This window comes from Anolis sagrei, chromosome 2 (genome assembly GCF_037176765.1).
Source record: "Anolis sagrei isolate rAnoSag1 chromosome 2, rAnoSag1.mat, whole genome shotgun sequence".
In the NCBI taxonomy this organism is placed as follows: domain Eukaryota; kingdom Metazoa; phylum Chordata; class Lepidosauria; order Squamata; family Dactyloidae; genus Anolis; species Anolis sagrei.
The window spans coordinates 267,944,623-267,962,120 of NC_090022.1; the positions used below are offsets into that span (position 1 = coordinate 267,944,623).

Here is a 17,498-nt window from a genome sequence, read left to right on the forward strand (position 1 = left end):
TAATATCTCCAGGAAGGGAGTTTCATAGCCGAGGGGCCACCACTGAGAGGGCCCTGTCCCTCATCCCCACCAAGCGCGCCTATGAGGCAGGAGGGATCAAGAGCAGGGCCTCCCCAGATGATCTTAAATTCCTGGAAGATTTGTAAGGGGAGACATATTCGGATAGGTAAGTTGGGCAGTTTGACACCACTTTAACTGTCACGGCTCATTGCTACTGAATCCTGGGAGTTATAGTTTGGTGAGGCATCAGCACTCCTTGAGAAGGACATGATTCCCTAGCATTGAGTCATTGCAGTAAAAGGGCCATCAAAGTGCATTAATTCTACAGTCAAAATGCACCCAGATTTGCAAATACATACCCACATGGACCAATGGTATAAGGCATCTTTGCATGTTCCTCTCTAGAACATATCCACAGCACATGAGGGATTGCTTTACATTGTGACAGCAAAGGGAAAGAAGGTAGACATCAAATCTGAGGCTTTGGGGATGGGGCTTTTGGCAGCATATTGGCTCCAAGATTAGAAAGATTTCCCTCCAAGATTTATATCCACAGACTCAGTACTTTATGAAGACCCAAGAGAAGGAAAATAGAAAGTGGGTGGATTTTCTAACTGAATTTGGCCCTGCTGTGTATTGTTCTGTAAATGCTGTGCTTTCATTTGAAGCAAAAGGTTTGCACGTCAAGGATCGAAATGTGTCTCAAGGGGATTTAGATGTATCATTTCCAAGGTATTTGGTAGACAGGATTATTTCGATACTCAAAACTAAAAACTCCACAAAATCTTCAATGTCATGTTACATTTATTCAACACATTGACTTAATTTCGAAAATTACAACATTTCTTCTTTTATGACTTCACCACAATCCACAAATAATTTACTAGTAAAAAGAAAAAGCTTACAGTACAGTGATTTAGTGTGGATTTCAAGGTGACACTGATCATTATGGATTTTGAAAAACAGTAATAAAAAGATTAGAAAAGCAGATTATTTTTTTTCCTGGTGAACATTAATGTGCTTTACTTATCCAGACATGAAATTCAACAGGCATTCCAAGACCAATTCCCCAGATGACATCTGATCACAAAGAACCCATAGTTTTTATTAAGTACATAGCCCTTTACTCAATAAAAAAGCTTTTTGGTTTGGCTTGCGACCTAAAAAGTTTTGGAGCATATCCATCCCATCTAGTGAACCTCCAGGCTTCAGGATAAGATTTCTGTATTTCATTCCAGCCTAAAATAAAATAAAATGGGTAGGTTAATATTTCATGTTTATTTGAACTTTCTAAATCAACAACAAAACCACAGGAAACCTGCCCGGTATGGAAATAACACATTGTCTTGAAATGGAGCTGACACAATTGTATTTGTTTTGCCGAAAGCTGTTCTTTCACCCCGTCTCCCAATATAATTTCACATTACTGACAGCCATGGACCTTCAAGCCTCATTAGATATCAATAAACCAAACCCAAATTAGAAGCCACCAAAGAAGTGATCAGAGGAGCCCAATGTTTCCTGGACTCCCCACAAGTAACATCACATATGTCTTTTCATAGAATCATAGAGTTGGAAGAGACCTTGTGGGCCATCCAGTCCAACCCCCTGCCAAGAAGCAGGAAAATCGAAGAAATCATCATAAAAACCCATAATAGTACTAATGCATCATTAGCCTAGTAAAGTACAAACAACATCTTCAAGAAATATATTATCAAAAACATATTTCTGTATTTCTTCTGTTCTGCACTTGTAAGACTAATGCTTTGTGTTGTATCAGATGAGCTTTTAGTCTACAATTACACTGGTCTAGTTAACAAAATGTATGAATTCCAGATGGGACTGCTTTCATTTTGTAGGTTTTCCAATTATGTTTTCCAATCTTCCCCCCACTTCCCCAATGTGGCTCCTACTGATTCTGTCCCTGACATGACAGGCAGTCTGCTAGAAGTAGTAGCTTTTATCCAGACTTCTACAACTCACTGCAGACCAGTGTTTCCCAAACTCTAGTCTTCTGGGTGTTTTGGACTTCAGCCCCCAGAATCCCCCATCAGTGGCCAAGGCAGCTGAGGCTTCTGAGAGGTGAAGTCCAAAACACCTGGAAGACCAGTTTGGGAATCTTTACTGCAGACAATGACATTGACAGAACTGGGAGGATGCCATGCCTTGTTCATATTCATTGTTTTTCCCATTCATAACACTTGTGTCTATGACCGTGTCCATGATGGCCTCTATAAAAGGTGTTCTTTTGCTCTTCTAGCTCTTATTGGGATTTGCATACAATTACTGTATCTCATCCACAATGCAAAGTGTTTCCATGGCAGGAACTGATTACGCCTTGCTTTCTACAGCAGTGGTTCTCAACCTTCCTAATGCCACGACCCCTTAATACAGATTCTCATGTTGTGGTGGACCCCAACCATAAAATAATTTTAATTGCTGCTTCATAACTGCAATTTTGTTACTGTTATGGATCATCATGTAAATATCTGATATGTAGGATGTATTCATATTCACTGGACCAAATTTGGCAAAAATACCCAATACGCCCAATTTTGAATAGTGGTGGGGTTGGGGAGGGGGTTTGATTTTGCCATTTGGGAGTTCCAGTTACTGGGGTTTATAGTCAACCTACAATCAAAGAGCATTCTGAACTCCACCAATGATGGGATTGACCCAAACTTGGCACACAGAACTCCCATGACTAACAGAAAATACGGGAAGGGTTTGGTAGGCATTGACCTTGAGGTTTGGAATTGTAGTTCACCTACATGTGGACTCAAACAATGATGGATCTGGTCACAACTTGGCATGAATACTCAATAGGCCCAAATGTGAATATTGGTGGAGTTTGGGGAAAACAGACCTTGACATTTGAGAGTTGTAGTTGCTGGGATTAATAGTTCACCTACAATCAAAGAGCATTCTGAACCCCACCCACCAATGATAGAATTGGGCCAAAATTCCCTCACAGAACTCCCATGACCAACAAAAAAATACTGTGTTTTCTGGTGGCCTTTGGTGACCCCTCTGACACCCCCCTCGCGATCCCCTCCATGGGTCCCGACCCCCAGGTTGAGAAACACTATTTTACAGGGATTGATTTGTTTCTATTCAGAATCCACTGAATATTCTTGGAGATGTTAGTTGCCTGACACGGATATGTCTCCACGGAATAGGGTATGGCAAATTCTATTAAGGCAGTAAATTTGGGTGTGTAGTAGGTGGCTAAATCATTATGCCATTTTAAAATCTTACCTAAAATGTTTATCTATTCTTTTATCTATCTACAGTAGTTTAAATGTTGGATTAGGTCTCTAGGAGATCAGGGTCCAAATTCCCCCTCAGCCATGAAAGCTCACTGGGTGACCTTGAGGAAGCCACATACAATCTCAGCCTTACAGGAAGGCACTGGGAAACTTCCTCTAAACAAATCTGGCCAGGAAAACCATGATAGGGTGGCCATAGGTTGGCATCCACATGAAGGCACACAACATCAGTTATTTACTCCATTCTGTATTTCTTGTTCATATATACATCGCAAGTTTTACCTTTCCCCCCATACACTCACTTCCCAACACTTTCCTTCTTCCTGCTTTATCTCTGCCTACTCCTTCTGAGCCTGCATTCCCCTGGTTCCAAACTTTTAGGCACACCAGAAATTACATCTGACATCTCATGCCTCCTTCCGTTTTCCTTGGCAGCACCTTATCTCTGGAATTCATTCACTGCCCCCAGATATTAGGAGGCCTCCGTTGCTTCTGCTCTTCAAGAAGCGCCTCCAGCCTTATCTATTCTCACATGTCTTTTCCAATTAAATGAAGTATTTTAATTTGTTCTTTGCCCCCCCCCCCCCCCATTGTTTTCCCTTACCATTTCCTCTTTCTAAGTGGTCTGTTCATTTAAGATTGCAAGCTCTCAAGCTGGGCCCTGTTGTTTTTTTCTATATTATTTTTAATTCTGTTTCTTTCTTATTCTACAGCACCTTTAAAAAAAGATGTGAAACAAACATATAGTCTTGCTATTATCCTCCTTATCCTCCTCCCCCCCCCCCCCAAATGTGGATCTTTTTAGTTTATATTTCACATTTAGGTTTGGATTGCCACTTCTAGAATCCTACAATTGCCATTTACCCACAACTGTCTCTTTTACTATTTCTTGTTGCTTTCTTACACAGGCTAATAGGGAGGCCCTGCGCTCGGTCCCACCTCTATCGCAGGCACGAGAGACAGGGCCTTCTCAGTGGTGCCCTCTCAGCTATGGAACTCCCTCCCCAGTGATATTCGATCAACTCCTTCCCTCCTAGACTTCAGAAAGAAAATAAAAACATGGCTAGGGGACCAAGCCTTCGGATAATAACTGCAGTGCAATAAGTGAATGTAGAATTTGTGCAATGACAATTGGAATGGCCCTGGAATACGATCTTGGACTATGTACTTTTGATCATTGGTTTAACATTTTAATTTCTTGTTTTTTAACGTAAATGTTTTTAAATTCTATTTGGTTTTTATGGCATTGAATGGCTGCCGATGTGGAAGGCTGCTCTTTGTCCTCCTTGGGGTTAAGAAGGGCAGGATATAAATATGAAAATAAATAAATAAATCCACATGTACTCTTGTGTCCGACTCTGGGGGTTGATGCTCATCTCTATTTTTAAGCTGAAGAGCCAGCGTTGTCCGTAGACACCTCCAAGGTTATGTGGCTGGCATGACTGCATGGAGCGCTGTTACCTTCCCGCTGGAGCAGTACCTATTGATCTACTCACGTTTGCATGTTTTCAAACTGCTAGGTTGGCAGAAGTTGGGGCTAACAGCGGAGCTAAAACCCCGCTCCCTGGATTTGAAACAGTTGATCACCAAGTTCAGCAGCTCCAGAGTTTAACCAACTGTGCCACCAGGGGCTCCATGTACTCTTTAGCTACTAGCAATTTACTTGCTGGTTCACATAGTAACAAGGAAGTTGTGAGAACAAAGTTAAATTCCATTAAACTATATGAAGTTTTACAGATTTGTTTTTGAAGTGCAACAATTAGCATGCATTGGTAGTTTGTGACAACTACTGGTTTAAATAATTACCCTGAATTTGACACACACACAAAGGTTTTGAATTCATACTTTCCAGTAACCCTCTGTAGTACATCATTATCTCTGAATAGAATTCTGAAAAAGAACACTCCTGCGGGAGCAAATTTACCTACCTTTGGATTCATTATGCCTTCCTGTTTAAAACAGTTGTAAAAAATATCCAGAGAGAAAACTTCACTCCATAGGTACCCATAGTACTGGGCATCATACCCACTTGCCAAGTGGTCAAAGGAAGCTGTCATATTTGTACCTTAAAAAGCAATAGAAAAACAAACATGAAAACATGGCCCACGGTAAGTGGAATGCATCCTAAAAGGATCTGTAAGTACCTTATATAGCTCCATCTGAAGCCAAGCAAGTTTGGTCATGGCTGAATCCCATACACAAGGTTTTAAAATGCTTACAACACTGTTGGAGAATCTATGATACTCCAAATGTTGATAGACTGCAGCTTTCATAATCACTAGCCATGTTGGCTGGGCCTCACATGGGGTGATGGGAGTCCAACAATATTTGGAGGCTACTAGCTATCTCAAAACTTATAGAAAGGAAAAATGATGTACATAAAAAGCACAAAACTTTGAAAAATTAATTTTTGTTCAAATCCTACTGACCATGTGGGAACGCAGATTACACTGCAGCTTACCAGTCTTGATAGTATACAGTATGTGATATAAATCAGACACACTGTGTGACACATAGGAAAAGAGATTGACTACCATTTGTTGTTGGGGGGCTGGACAAATTGCTCTAATGCAGTGGTTACCAACCTTTTTTTGACCAGGGACCACTTGACCAGGGACCACTTTGACCAGAGACCACTCTCCAACATCAGTAGCAAAAGGGTTACCAATCAGTTTTTGGTCAACTTTAGATTCGATTTGGTTATTTGGGGTGCTGATTCAGAAAACTGCATTTAATAGACCACATCAGCTCTAGTTTCTGATACAGAACATATGCCATCCAGTTGTCGCCATCTGCTCGCCAACAGAAAACCATATTTAATAAGCCTCGGCACTATAAGAGGGTTCATGAGACCAGTTGCTCTGGTTGCAACAGTGTAGTAACAGTAAAGCTGCGGACCATGTTTTAATTCTTGCTGATTACTGGTGGTCCATGGACCACAGGTTGGGAACCACTGCTCTAATGGGCCCTATGGACACCTGTGTCAGCTGGAAGCTGCCCTTTCCAACTCCTGCAGTGGCCCAGACTACTGGCATTATGAAGCAGAAAAACAAATGAAAATGACCACTTAAAATGGGGAGTTGTTCCTAGTAACTTAAACTAGAGGACCAAACCACTATTAGTTAATTTAGGACAGCAGATGCTGATGCCAGGCTTGGAGATGACCTACAATTCATACCATCACTTTGGACTCAAGAATGTTCTGAGTTTGCTAGACATTGTAATGCTGTCTAACAGGACAATTTCTGGGGTGTTGTGTGGTTTTTGGGTTGTATGGTTCCTAGCAGCATTTTCTCCTGACATTTCACCTGTGGCTGGCATCTTCAGAGGATCTTTGGGGCTGTGTGAAGATATGCTTTAAGTTCACTCAAATATTCAAACACTGGGGAAGGGGAGTTCAGTTCTCAATGCCACCTTCCATCCAATTCCAAAGCCCTTTCAATCTCCTGGAGCAGATTTTCAGGACTGTGCAGCTATGTATGGATCAAACAACAGCAACTCAATGAGCAAAGCTTTATTTATAGAACACTGGATTCATGCCAACATAGCATAGACCTTCTGTCTAAGGGAGAGTAGGAACTAAAATAATAAGAATGCTAACAGAAACAGTAAAAACATCCATTTGGAAAGTTGCTAGATGAAAAACAACTCTTTACAAGTACCACCCCTTACTTTATTTGAAGCAATGTTCTGACTTAAAAGAAAACAATACAAATAGGTGTTTCTAAGAAGTAACAAAAGGAAAATTGAAGTTTTACATTTCCACACCTGGAGTAGCTGGGATCCCCAGAATTTCATCACAGTACTTGGCATATTCCTCAGCAGGATCAGCAGAAGATTTAGTATGAACAGCCTGATCAACTTTGCTCAAAACAATTTGATGAAGTGTCAGAAGACCTAGTCAGTGGAGCAAAACACAGTTTTTCACAAACCAGCAATGAAAGTTCAATGGATTCAGCGAGATGTGATAAGTACTAGAAAATCCCTACTTTAGAAAGGAGTGCAGGGGGGTGGGGGGGGGGGGCGAATTATTACAGTCTACAGAAAAAACAGAATCATAGAAAAGCAATGGCCTTATGCATCAGACCTATATTTAACTACTTCCCTAGGAATGACAGGTCAAGGTGCTAAATGTGTATCACCCATCATCCCTCATGGCAGGTTGGTGATCAAGCTAGCACAAGGAGGTTGCTCATTCGTAACTGGCCTGCCATATTGCTTTGCTTTTGTGATAATTATGGAAGAAGTACAATAATTATGGAAGAAGTCATTCACTGGCAACATGGAATTAAGAGTGGCATTGCCAATTTCATTTTGTCCCTTATCAAACTGGTATATGGTAGCATTTGCTTGTTTTTTGCTTGTTTTAACTAGCCTGCAAAGAGGTTACCAACTTATGGATCATAAGAACTAAGAACATAAAAGGAGCAACGTTTGATCATATCAAAAGCCTGTGTAGTCTAATGTTCTGTTCACAGTGCCCAATCAGTTGTCCAACAGCAGAATATGAGTAGAAACACACCTTCCATCTTGTGTTTTTTAATAGCTCCCCAACGCAGAAGTATTAGATGGGACATATTGCTATCCTGACTAGTAGCTACTAATGGATGATGAGAAGAAAGACATGGAGGAGCTCAGAAGCTACTCTTCCTTAATGAAGAGAACATGTCCTCTAATCAGGATGGCAATTACTTAGATGACCATGAATTTGTCCATTCCCTTTTTAAAGCTATCCAAGTTGCCAAGTTTCTCTTTCATAGAGCCAACATGGAAATGCAGGCTATTCGCCTCTTCACAGGTTATAATATATTTCTGCATGCTACAATAATTTAAGGAACTTTTAGATAAACAACAAGAGAAAGTATTGGTAAGTATTGGAAACTAATATAAATGCTAGCTTTCACAGCTAAAGGGAAGACAACTTTCCTGCAGACAAATCCTATTTAGATCAGATTATATTCCCCTCATATCCCTAGGAGATATGAAAATGGGTCTAACATTTGTACATTTCACCTCACTTTTCTGCCCTTTCTCATAATATAGTGAATACATATGTAGAAGAAGGGAAGCAGAAAACCAAGTAAAGTCCAGGGCAGGGAGTTGGTACAGTCAACTGGCAAAGAAGCTGCCAAGAATGGCCACACCCGTATCCTGTTTACCAATAGTGCAAATTGCAGTTGACATACCATGCAGACAGACCAGAACTTGACTGAACTTGAAATGATATTATTTCCTTCACTTATCTTCAGTAAAATCCTCCTTGACAGGTAAGAGCCAAGACTATTTCACAGAAGTATACACTATGCGTCCACAGTGATGTAATCTTTTAGGAGTGCTTTAGCTGAATACTCCAGCATGACAGAGGCTAGACTTGTTAGCCTTTGAGGTCCTTTCCAACTCGTATGATTCCATTCTCTGTTTGAAATAGTTACTTTTTCTATTAAAATGTGTACATGTAGTCTGGAGTTGCAAGTAACCTTTTGAGGTGTTTTATTACAAAATTGGCATGTTACAGCCTCCTTAAATATGACAGCATGTATCTCTTAGGCTGTAATGCATGATACTGTCTGAAGCTCATGCTAGAAAATTATCAGTCAGATCTACTACAAGGAAATTAGTTCTCTGAAATCCATTTTCAAGCTACATACTATTATTTTAGATACCAGGAAGATCGTCTGCTAAAGCTAATAGTAGATCTATTTAGAGTTGACACAAAATGAATAGGGCTTAGCTGTAGTTAAGAATAAATTTTGATCTACCCCTTGGACTTTCCATAGTTCAAAAAGACTGAATATTTGCTGGAATTTTCTCTGAAGCTGTTTCACCCCAGTGTTCCAGATGAGGGGAATAGACCTTACAAACCCATTTTCTCTTTATGAATTTGTTTCATTCGAATTATATTATTAATTTTCTTCCACACACACAAAAGCAAACAAAATCCGAAGTGAACAAGGAAATACCTAAATACCTGTATTGGCTAGCCTGGAAGCAACAAGCTTTTCCAGGAGATCATCTGGTATCTGGCTCCCATCTTCATAATGTCTTGACATTTCTTGCAAAGGTTCCTTCTCCCAGACCCAGTTCTCAAACATTTGTGAAGGTACCTCTACAAAGTCTGTTTCCACATTAGTTCCACTAAACCTGGCAAAATCAGTCTATGGAAGATGAGAATAATAACAACAACAACTTTATTTTTATATCCTACCACCACTTCTCCCCTTTTGAAGATTTAGCAATGTGATCTCTGTGAGGGATGAGATAACTTCCTCTTTAAAGGTATTTTGTTTGCCCTGGCTTATTGGCCATGTGGTCATTCTCCATTTTGGCCCTTCCTCTTCCTGCCTTTGTCTTCCTTTGAGTAAGGATGCATCTTGCCTTTCTCCAGGCAAGATGTAGCTGCATGGATACTATTTTCTTATTTTTATCCTTTTACCTTTCTTAGAAGATAGCTTAGGAAGCTAGTTAGCTCCAAGACCCTTTTCTATCTAGAATGGATTTCTTTTTTAATTTAATAAACATACATTTTTGGAACCTAAATGTGTGCCTCTGCAATCTTGTGCCATCTTGCTAATCCTATGTCACCACACATAAGTTTCTGTTGGTTATGAAGTGTGCTTCTGGCAACTCTGCTATATATTTGTGGAATCACACCAAGTGAGGGTTATTTTGAGCCTAACAGCTCTGATTCCCATCAATAAAATAGCATAGTTTAATTAGACAATTAAAAACATCATTGAAATGTAGAACTCTTGGGGCTCTTCCAGACAGGCCCCACATCCCAGGATCTGATCTTAGGTCCTAAAAAGAAACAAGACTACAGCTGGATAAAGGGAAATGATATAAACACACAAGAGAGTATGTACACCTGAAAAGCTTTCCCTTTGACAGTTGATTTTGTAAGAAAGATCTAAGTATCCATAGGTTCATATATATGCCAGTTCCCAAAATGGTGCCAACATCTTGAACCAGTTTAAAGTTGGAACCAGTGTACTAGCTTTACACAAAGGAGCAAATCGATTTTCAGGAATCGTTCAAAGCAAACCAACATATTGCAAGTTGCTTCTGGTGTTATGCAAGTTGCTTCTGGTGTGAGAGAATTGGCCATCTGCAAGGACGTTGCTCAGGGGATGCCCGGATGTTTTACCATCCTGTGGGAGGCTTCTCTCATGTCCCCATATAAGATGCTGGACCTGACAGAAAGGAGCTCGCCCCACTCCCCGGATTTGAACAGTCCTGTTGGCACAAGGCTTGAACCCATTGCATCACCTAATGACAGTCTTTAAGGTGCCCATAGCTTCGTTAATCAAATCACAGTTTATGTTACATTTGTCCCTGACGTCAATGAGATCAGATCTAATATACAGCATTTGAGGTATTCTTCATTGTATTTTCTTGAATAAGCAAATATATAACTAAGTCCTGCAAGCTGAAAACATTTCTAAATATGATCCATCCATATTTACTATGATTTTGCATTTTTCCCCAACTGGGAATCTGGAAGTCAGGATTAAAAAACCGAACAAGAAGATCGCCTATTTATTTATTTATTTGTTTGTTTGTTTTTCAGGAATAAGAGGACTGCTAACCTGTGCACATATCTGGTGCATCACATGCCCAAACTCATGGAAGTATGTTTTCACCTCATCATGTCGCAACAGTGATGGGCGATCCAGGGTTGGCTTTGTGAAGTTGGTCACCAGCGCTGCCACGGACATCATTCTGCTGCCATTGGAAAGAAGGCAACCGGGTTGGAGGCCAAAACATGCGGCATGCCCATACTTCCCTTCTCTAAATTAAAAAGGAAGAAAGAGCCAAAATAATTGTTTAGAGAAGGATTGCAGAGGAAGAAACTGAATCATTTCAGCACTACTTAATTTGAATTTCTTTTCCTGGAACAGCAAAGAACAAGGAGGCAATTCCTTGTCGTTTTATAACAATACCCAAGATCCAAACATGTCATCATCCCTTCGCATACAGACCCATAAAATATCCTAATGCTCAACTTTCTTTTTAAAAATTCAAGCATGATGCCACTTAAGGGAAAATCCTGGCTGCTTCTGTGTGTCATTTTACTGTAAGCGCTACTTAGTCATAGCAATCACAGTTAAGGACATATCCCCTGAAGCACTCTCTTTTCCATGTAATGTTCAAAAAGATTTCAGGAATAAAGAATAATAGTAGGCTTTATAAACTTTAGCAAGATAGGGATCATAATGCATAACACTCCGCCTCACAGTTTTTTGACAATTGCAGTTACATCATACACATTCCTTGATACAAAACCTATGAAAGCCAAAGAAATTGGTTGTATTATTCCACATGACACTTTCTGGGGCGGGATTGTAGAGTCTATAACCATCTTGGTTGTCTGGTCTTGTCTGCTAATCTTGTCTCTTGTTCTACTTCCTAGGTTTTGCTAAGTAATGTGTTGTTGAAGGCTTTCATGGCCAAAATCACTGGGTTGCTGTGAGTTTTTCGGGCTGTATGGCCATGTTCCAGAAGCATTTTCTCCTGACATTTCACCCACATCTATGGCAGGCAGCCTCAGAACCTCACAACTTCTGAGGATGCCTGCCATAGATGTGGTCAGGAGAGAATGCTTTTGGAACATGGCAATACAGCCTGGGAAACTCACGGCAAACCACTTTTGCTAATTAGTTGGTTGTGTTGACCACATTGGGAAACTCTGATTAACTCCTTGTATCCAAATCACAATTTGAAGTGGACTTATGGTTTGAAGGTGAGCACTAATCAGTTTTTCCAACTGGGTTATTATGGCAAAGTAATGATTAATGAAAATAAAACTGCTTCAGATCACTAACCACATTGGGCATAAAACTGAGCCAGTTTTTATGAGAATGAAGGAAAGTCTTTGACAGCAATAGTTTCGCTCCACTTAATTTCAAAAGTCCCACTCAAACTATTAATTCGGACTCTCAGCAAGAGGGAAAGAGATCTGTCTTCCCCAAGTGAGAGAAAATGGTGGTTGGGAGAGAAGTCAGGAAGGAAAGAAAAAAGGAAACGCGGGCAGCACAGAATGGACTGTTAAGCTGCTAACTGATGAGATTTCGAAATTACTTTTCATCATCCTCATAGACCAAGGACTTGAACACAGCTTAGATCAGGCATAGGCAAACAGCCCTCTGGATGTTTTGGACTCCAACTCCCACAATTCCTAACAGCCTCAGGCCCTTTCCTTTTCCCCTCAGATGCTTAAACAGCTTAGATCAGTGGTTCTCAACCTGAGGTCCCCAGATGTTTTTGGCCTTCAACTCCCAGAAATCCTAACAGCTGGTAAACTGGCTGGTTTTTCTGGGAGTTGTAGGCCAAAAACATCTGGGGACCCCAGGTTGAGAACTACTGGCTTAGATGATAGGTCAAGAAAACAGTAGTTCATGAAAGCTACACTTTCTACTTAGTTCATACACTTATAGAAGGGGAACTGTGTCTACCATCTGCTATTTTTATAAATACATTAAAATTATTTTTAATGTTTACATTTCACATTGGTATTATACTTTTTGAACAATTAGTTGTCAGAAACAACTTGAGAAACTGCAAGTCTCTTCTGGTGTGAGAGAATGGGCCGTCTGCAAGGCCGTTGCCCAGGGGACGCCTGGATATTTGATGTTTTACCATCCTTATGGGAGGCTTCTCTCATGTCCCCACATGGGGAGCTGGAGCTTACAGAGAGAGCTCATCCATCCTCTCCCCGGATTTGAACCTCTGACCTGTCGGTCTTCAGTCCTGCAGGCACAAGCGTTTAATCCATTGTGCTACTAGGGGCTCCTAATTACACAGTAATTTAGTGTTATTAGCAAACGAAAGGTTAAATACAACCCCTTACAAGAGATACCAACACATATGCAAATTGAATTAAGGAATGTATAGGGACATCGCATGAAAACCTTTCATTTATATACTTTAAAAAGATACGATTTATTGCTTATTTCACATAGATTCGGAGGTTTCTGTTATGTTTGCACGACACACCGACATACTGTAGTTGACACACTAATGTGTTGTGACACACAGTTTGGAAAGCTCTGGTTTACATTATCTGCTGGCAGATGGCACTCTCACAGTTATCAAAACGTTTTTGATCAGAATAGCAAGTGTTGTTTAGGTTCAAATCTACACAAAACCAGTACGTTTACTGGTTGATATTGGGACATTGAACACCCTACTAAGAGTCATTAGTAGGATAAAATAAAGTAAAAACTATGTTCATCACGATGTCCTTGGCAGGAAGACAAGATACGAATGTATTTTGAAAAGACAGTTATAATAAACAATACTTTCAACTAGAAATGATTGTTACCTTGGGTATAAATCCAAGTAGAACTGCCCTAAAACTTCTCCTGTTGAACTATCCTTTACTGTGTACAGAGTAACACTCTCGTGCCAAACATAAGCATCATCCACTTGTTCAAATACAAGTCCTAACAGCTGCTGGTAAATATTCAGTAACCCTTCTGTGACTGCTTCAATGGGAAAGTACTCCTTCAGCTTTTCTTGATCTACAGAATACTTGAGCTCCTCAGTCAGATTCATGTAATAATATAGATCCCAAGCATTAATTTTCTCATCATATTCAAACCCTCTTTCTTCACATTCGTTTTTCTTCAGACTTAGAATAAATGCTCTCTCTTCCTCACCCAAGAGCTTTAGCTTATTACTTAGATCATCTGCAAAAAAGAGAGAAGAAATTAAAATAATATTTGTAAGACCTTGGCTAATACCATATTATAGAATAGGCATGGGCAAACTTTGGCCCTCCAGGTGTTTTGGACTTCATCTCCCACAATGCTTAAGTGGCTAAGGAGGAAAAGGAAAGAGCCCGAGGCTGTTAGGAATTGTGAGAGTTGAAGTCCAAAACATCTGGAGGGCCAAAGTTTGTCCATGCCTGTGATAGAAAATATAGCACTGGTGGAGCTTGGAGGCTATTACTCTCATGCTAGCATTGAAAGGTCAGAACTGTCCCAGGGAGAAGGCCCTGGTCATGTTATTAAGCATAATGCACAGAGCGTGCCATTCAAATAAAAAAAAGACTAAAAATAAGAAAATTATGTATATATAATTGGCTTTTCACATTTGCAGATTTGACTTTTGCAGATTAGATTGTTCTCCACATATAAATTGGAGTTTTGGGAAATATGTACAACAGCATCAGCTTGAAGTGGATTTAATAGATTTCGTTAAAAACAATTCAGCAGTTTTCTTTCTAACACTGTAACTGAGTTGTGGTGAATTTTCCAGGTTGTATGGCCATGTTCTAGAAGCATTGTCTCCTGATGTTTCTGGAACATGGCCATACAACCCGGAAAACTCACAGCAACCCGTGATTCCGACCATGAAAGCCTTTGACAACACATTAACTGATATTCATTATACATGTTTTGCTACTGTGTACAATATTTTTTTACAGATACATAAAAACATACCTAAAAACACTGTAACATTGTCTGTGATGTTTGCAGTGTTCAGCTCAAGAACAAAGTTGGCGTGTGTGTCGTATCCCAAAAGCTCGGCTAGTTTTGCCCTCAAAGGGAGCAGCTGCTGGAGAATGTTAGAATTTTCCTAGAGTAATAAAATCAAAATTTTCAGTCATTTCATGCAATGAAAGAATACATTTCCACAGCTACAACAACTACAAATACTCCTAATAAAATGTGCTTAAGGGAAGCAGTGTTGTTGAGAAACCTAGGTTCATAGCCCACAGAACTGGTTAAGAGGTCTTGGGCCACAAACTCTCCCACAACCTAACCTATGTCATTAGATAAAATAAAGTATAGAGGGGAGCCCAACAGTCCTTTTTGAGCTTTCTAGACAAAATGTAGGATATAAATATGAGTATAGGTTGAGCATCCCTTATCCAGAATATACCAAAATTCAAAATTGTCCACAGGCTATGGAATGCCTTGCCGGTAGACATCAGACAGGCACCTTCGTTGCTGACGTTTCGGAGAATGGTCAAGACCTGGCTTTACGAACAAGCGTTTGGCTAAGCAATGCAACTAATTAAGGAAGACGGTAAATGGAACATAGGAACGGCACAACGACTATGAGAACGGATCTGATTCAATTGAGGCGTTATATATGTTGTTTGTTGATTTCATAGAATCATAGAATCAAAGAGTTGGAAGAGACCTTATGGGCCATCCAGTCCAACCCCCTGCCAAGAAGCAGGAATATTGCATTCAAATCACCCCTGACAAATGGCCATCCAGCCTCTGCTTAAAAGCTTCCAAAGAAGGAGCCTCCACCACACTCCGGGGCAGAGAGTTCCACTGCTGAACGGCTCTCACAGTCAGGAAGTTCTTCCTAATGTTCAGATGGAATCTCCTCTCTTGTAGTTTGAAGCCATTGTTCCGCGTCCTAGTCTCCAAGGAAGCAGAAAACAAGCTTGCTCCCTCCTCCCTGTGGCTTCCTCTCACATATTTATACATGGCTATCATATCTCCTCTCAGCCTTCTCTTCTTCAGGCTAAACATGCCCAGTTCCCTAAGCCGCTCCTCATAGGGCTTGTTCTCCAGACCCTTGATCATTTTAGTCGCCCTCCTCTGGACACATTCCAGCTTGTCAATATCTCTCTTGAATTGTGGTGCCCAGAATTGGACACAATATTCCAGATGTGGTCTAACCAAAGCAGAATAGAGGGGTAGCATTACTTCCCTAGATCTAGACACTATGCTCCTATTGATGCAGGCTAAAATCCCATTGGCTTTTTTTGCCGCCACATCACATTGTTGGCTCATGTTTAACTTGTTGTCCACGAGGACTCCAAGATCTTTTTCACACGTACTGCTCTCGAGCCAGGCGTCCCCCATTCTGTATCTTTGCATTTCATTTTTCCTGCCAAAGTGGAGTATCTTGCATTTGTCACTGTTGAACTTCATTTTGTTAGTTTTGGCCCATCTCTCTAATCTGTCAAGATCGTTTTGAATCCTGCTCCTGTCCTCTGGACTATTGGCTATCCCTCCCAATTTGGTGTCGTCTGCAAACTTGATGATCATGCCTTCTAGCCCTTCATCTAAGTCATTAATAAAGATGTTGAACAGGACCGGGACCAGGACGGAACCCTGCGGCACTCCACTTGGAAAGAAGTGACAAGTGGAGTGCCGCAGGGTTCCGTCCTGGTCCCGGTCCTGTTCAACATCTTTATTAATGACTTAGATGAAGGGCTAGAAGGCATGATCATCAAGTTTGCAGACGACACCAAATTGGGAGGGATAGCCAATAGTCCAGAGGACAGGAGCAGGATTCAAAACGATCTTGACAGATTTGTCCTGTCTGATTGTCAATTGTTGTGGATCAACGTCGATCCTGTTGTTGTATTGTTGTGTTTTTAAATGCATTGTAAACCGCATTGAGTCGCCTGTCAAGGGCTGAAAAATGCGGTATAAAAATGAAGCAAATAAATAATAAATAAATAAGATAGTGACACCTTTGTTTTTGGATAGTTCAATACACAAAGAATTTGTTCCATCCACACAATTATTAAAATATAATTCATAATATTACCTTCAAACTCTGTATATAAGGTGTATACTAAAAATACATTAATTTTGTTTTTAGAATTGGATCAGGGCCCACTTTGACCAAGGACTACTCTCTACTCTATGAATCAGTTTTTGGTCAACTTGAGATTTGGTTTGGGAGCAAAGGCATTGTATGAGTTGTGCTTCTCTGTAGGTACTTTCACTATCTCATTACAAGCTTAAGGCCCGTCGCAAACTCTGTTCCTGCGGGAGAAAACCTTGCTAGCATGTCCCTGACGTCACGAGACTCCGCCTCTCTCCCCGCCCCTTTCTCCGCCCCTTTCTCTTTGCCAGCGTGGTTTTTCCTTTGCTAGGGCAGCATTGCCCGCATTTTCTCTCAGTTGGCAGAATTCAACTGAGAGAAAATGCGGGCAATGCTGCCCTAGCAAAGGAAAAACCACGCTGGCAAAGAGAAAAGGGCGGAGAAAGGGGCGGGGAGAGAGGCGCAGGCTCATGACGTCAGGGACTTGCTAGCAAGGTTTTCTCCCGCAGGAACCTAGTTTGCGACGGCTCTTAGAGTCAGGATATGAATCCAATGGGTGGTTTTGAAACAAAGTTTGCAATATGTAAAATGCTAATATAACTAGGCTTTTTAAATACAGAAAAGCTCTGTGGTTATCTACATCAGAAACTTTGCATTTTTAAAAAGGGTAGCAATATATTTATTGCACACACTGTAAACAATTTT

The 17,498-nt window shown here is 40.6% G+C and overlaps 1 protein-coding gene across 8 annotated transcripts in view; it reads right to left on the reverse strand.

Annotated features, from left to right (window-relative positions):
* Nucleotides 1-786: 786 nt before the first annotated feature.
* The window catches only part of NLN (neurolysin), a 37,259-nt gene continuing 20,547 nt past the window's right edge, over nucleotides 787-17,498 (reverse strand). For 7 of the 8 annotated variants that reach the window (XM_060761570.2, XM_060761569.2, XM_067464580.1 and 4 more), the window contains exons 7-13: nucleotides 14,714-14,849; nucleotides 13,591-13,957; nucleotides 10,856-11,057; nucleotides 9,238-9,424; nucleotides 7,038-7,166; nucleotides 5,198-5,334; nucleotides 787-1,239 (exon numbers count right to left, since the gene is read on the reverse strand). In XM_060761570.2, coding sequence (XP_060617553.2) covers nucleotides 1,108-1,239; nucleotides 5,198-5,334; nucleotides 7,038-7,166; nucleotides 9,238-9,424; nucleotides 10,856-11,057; nucleotides 13,591-13,957; nucleotides 14,714-14,849 — 1,290 coding nt within the window. In that variant the 3' untranslated portion in view covers nucleotides 787-1,107. The remainder of the gene's footprint in view (nucleotides 1,240-5,197; nucleotides 5,335-7,037; nucleotides 7,167-9,237; nucleotides 9,425-10,855; nucleotides 11,058-13,590; nucleotides 13,958-14,713; nucleotides 14,850-17,498) is intronic. The other variant, XM_067464581.1, reaches the window with a different exon arrangement.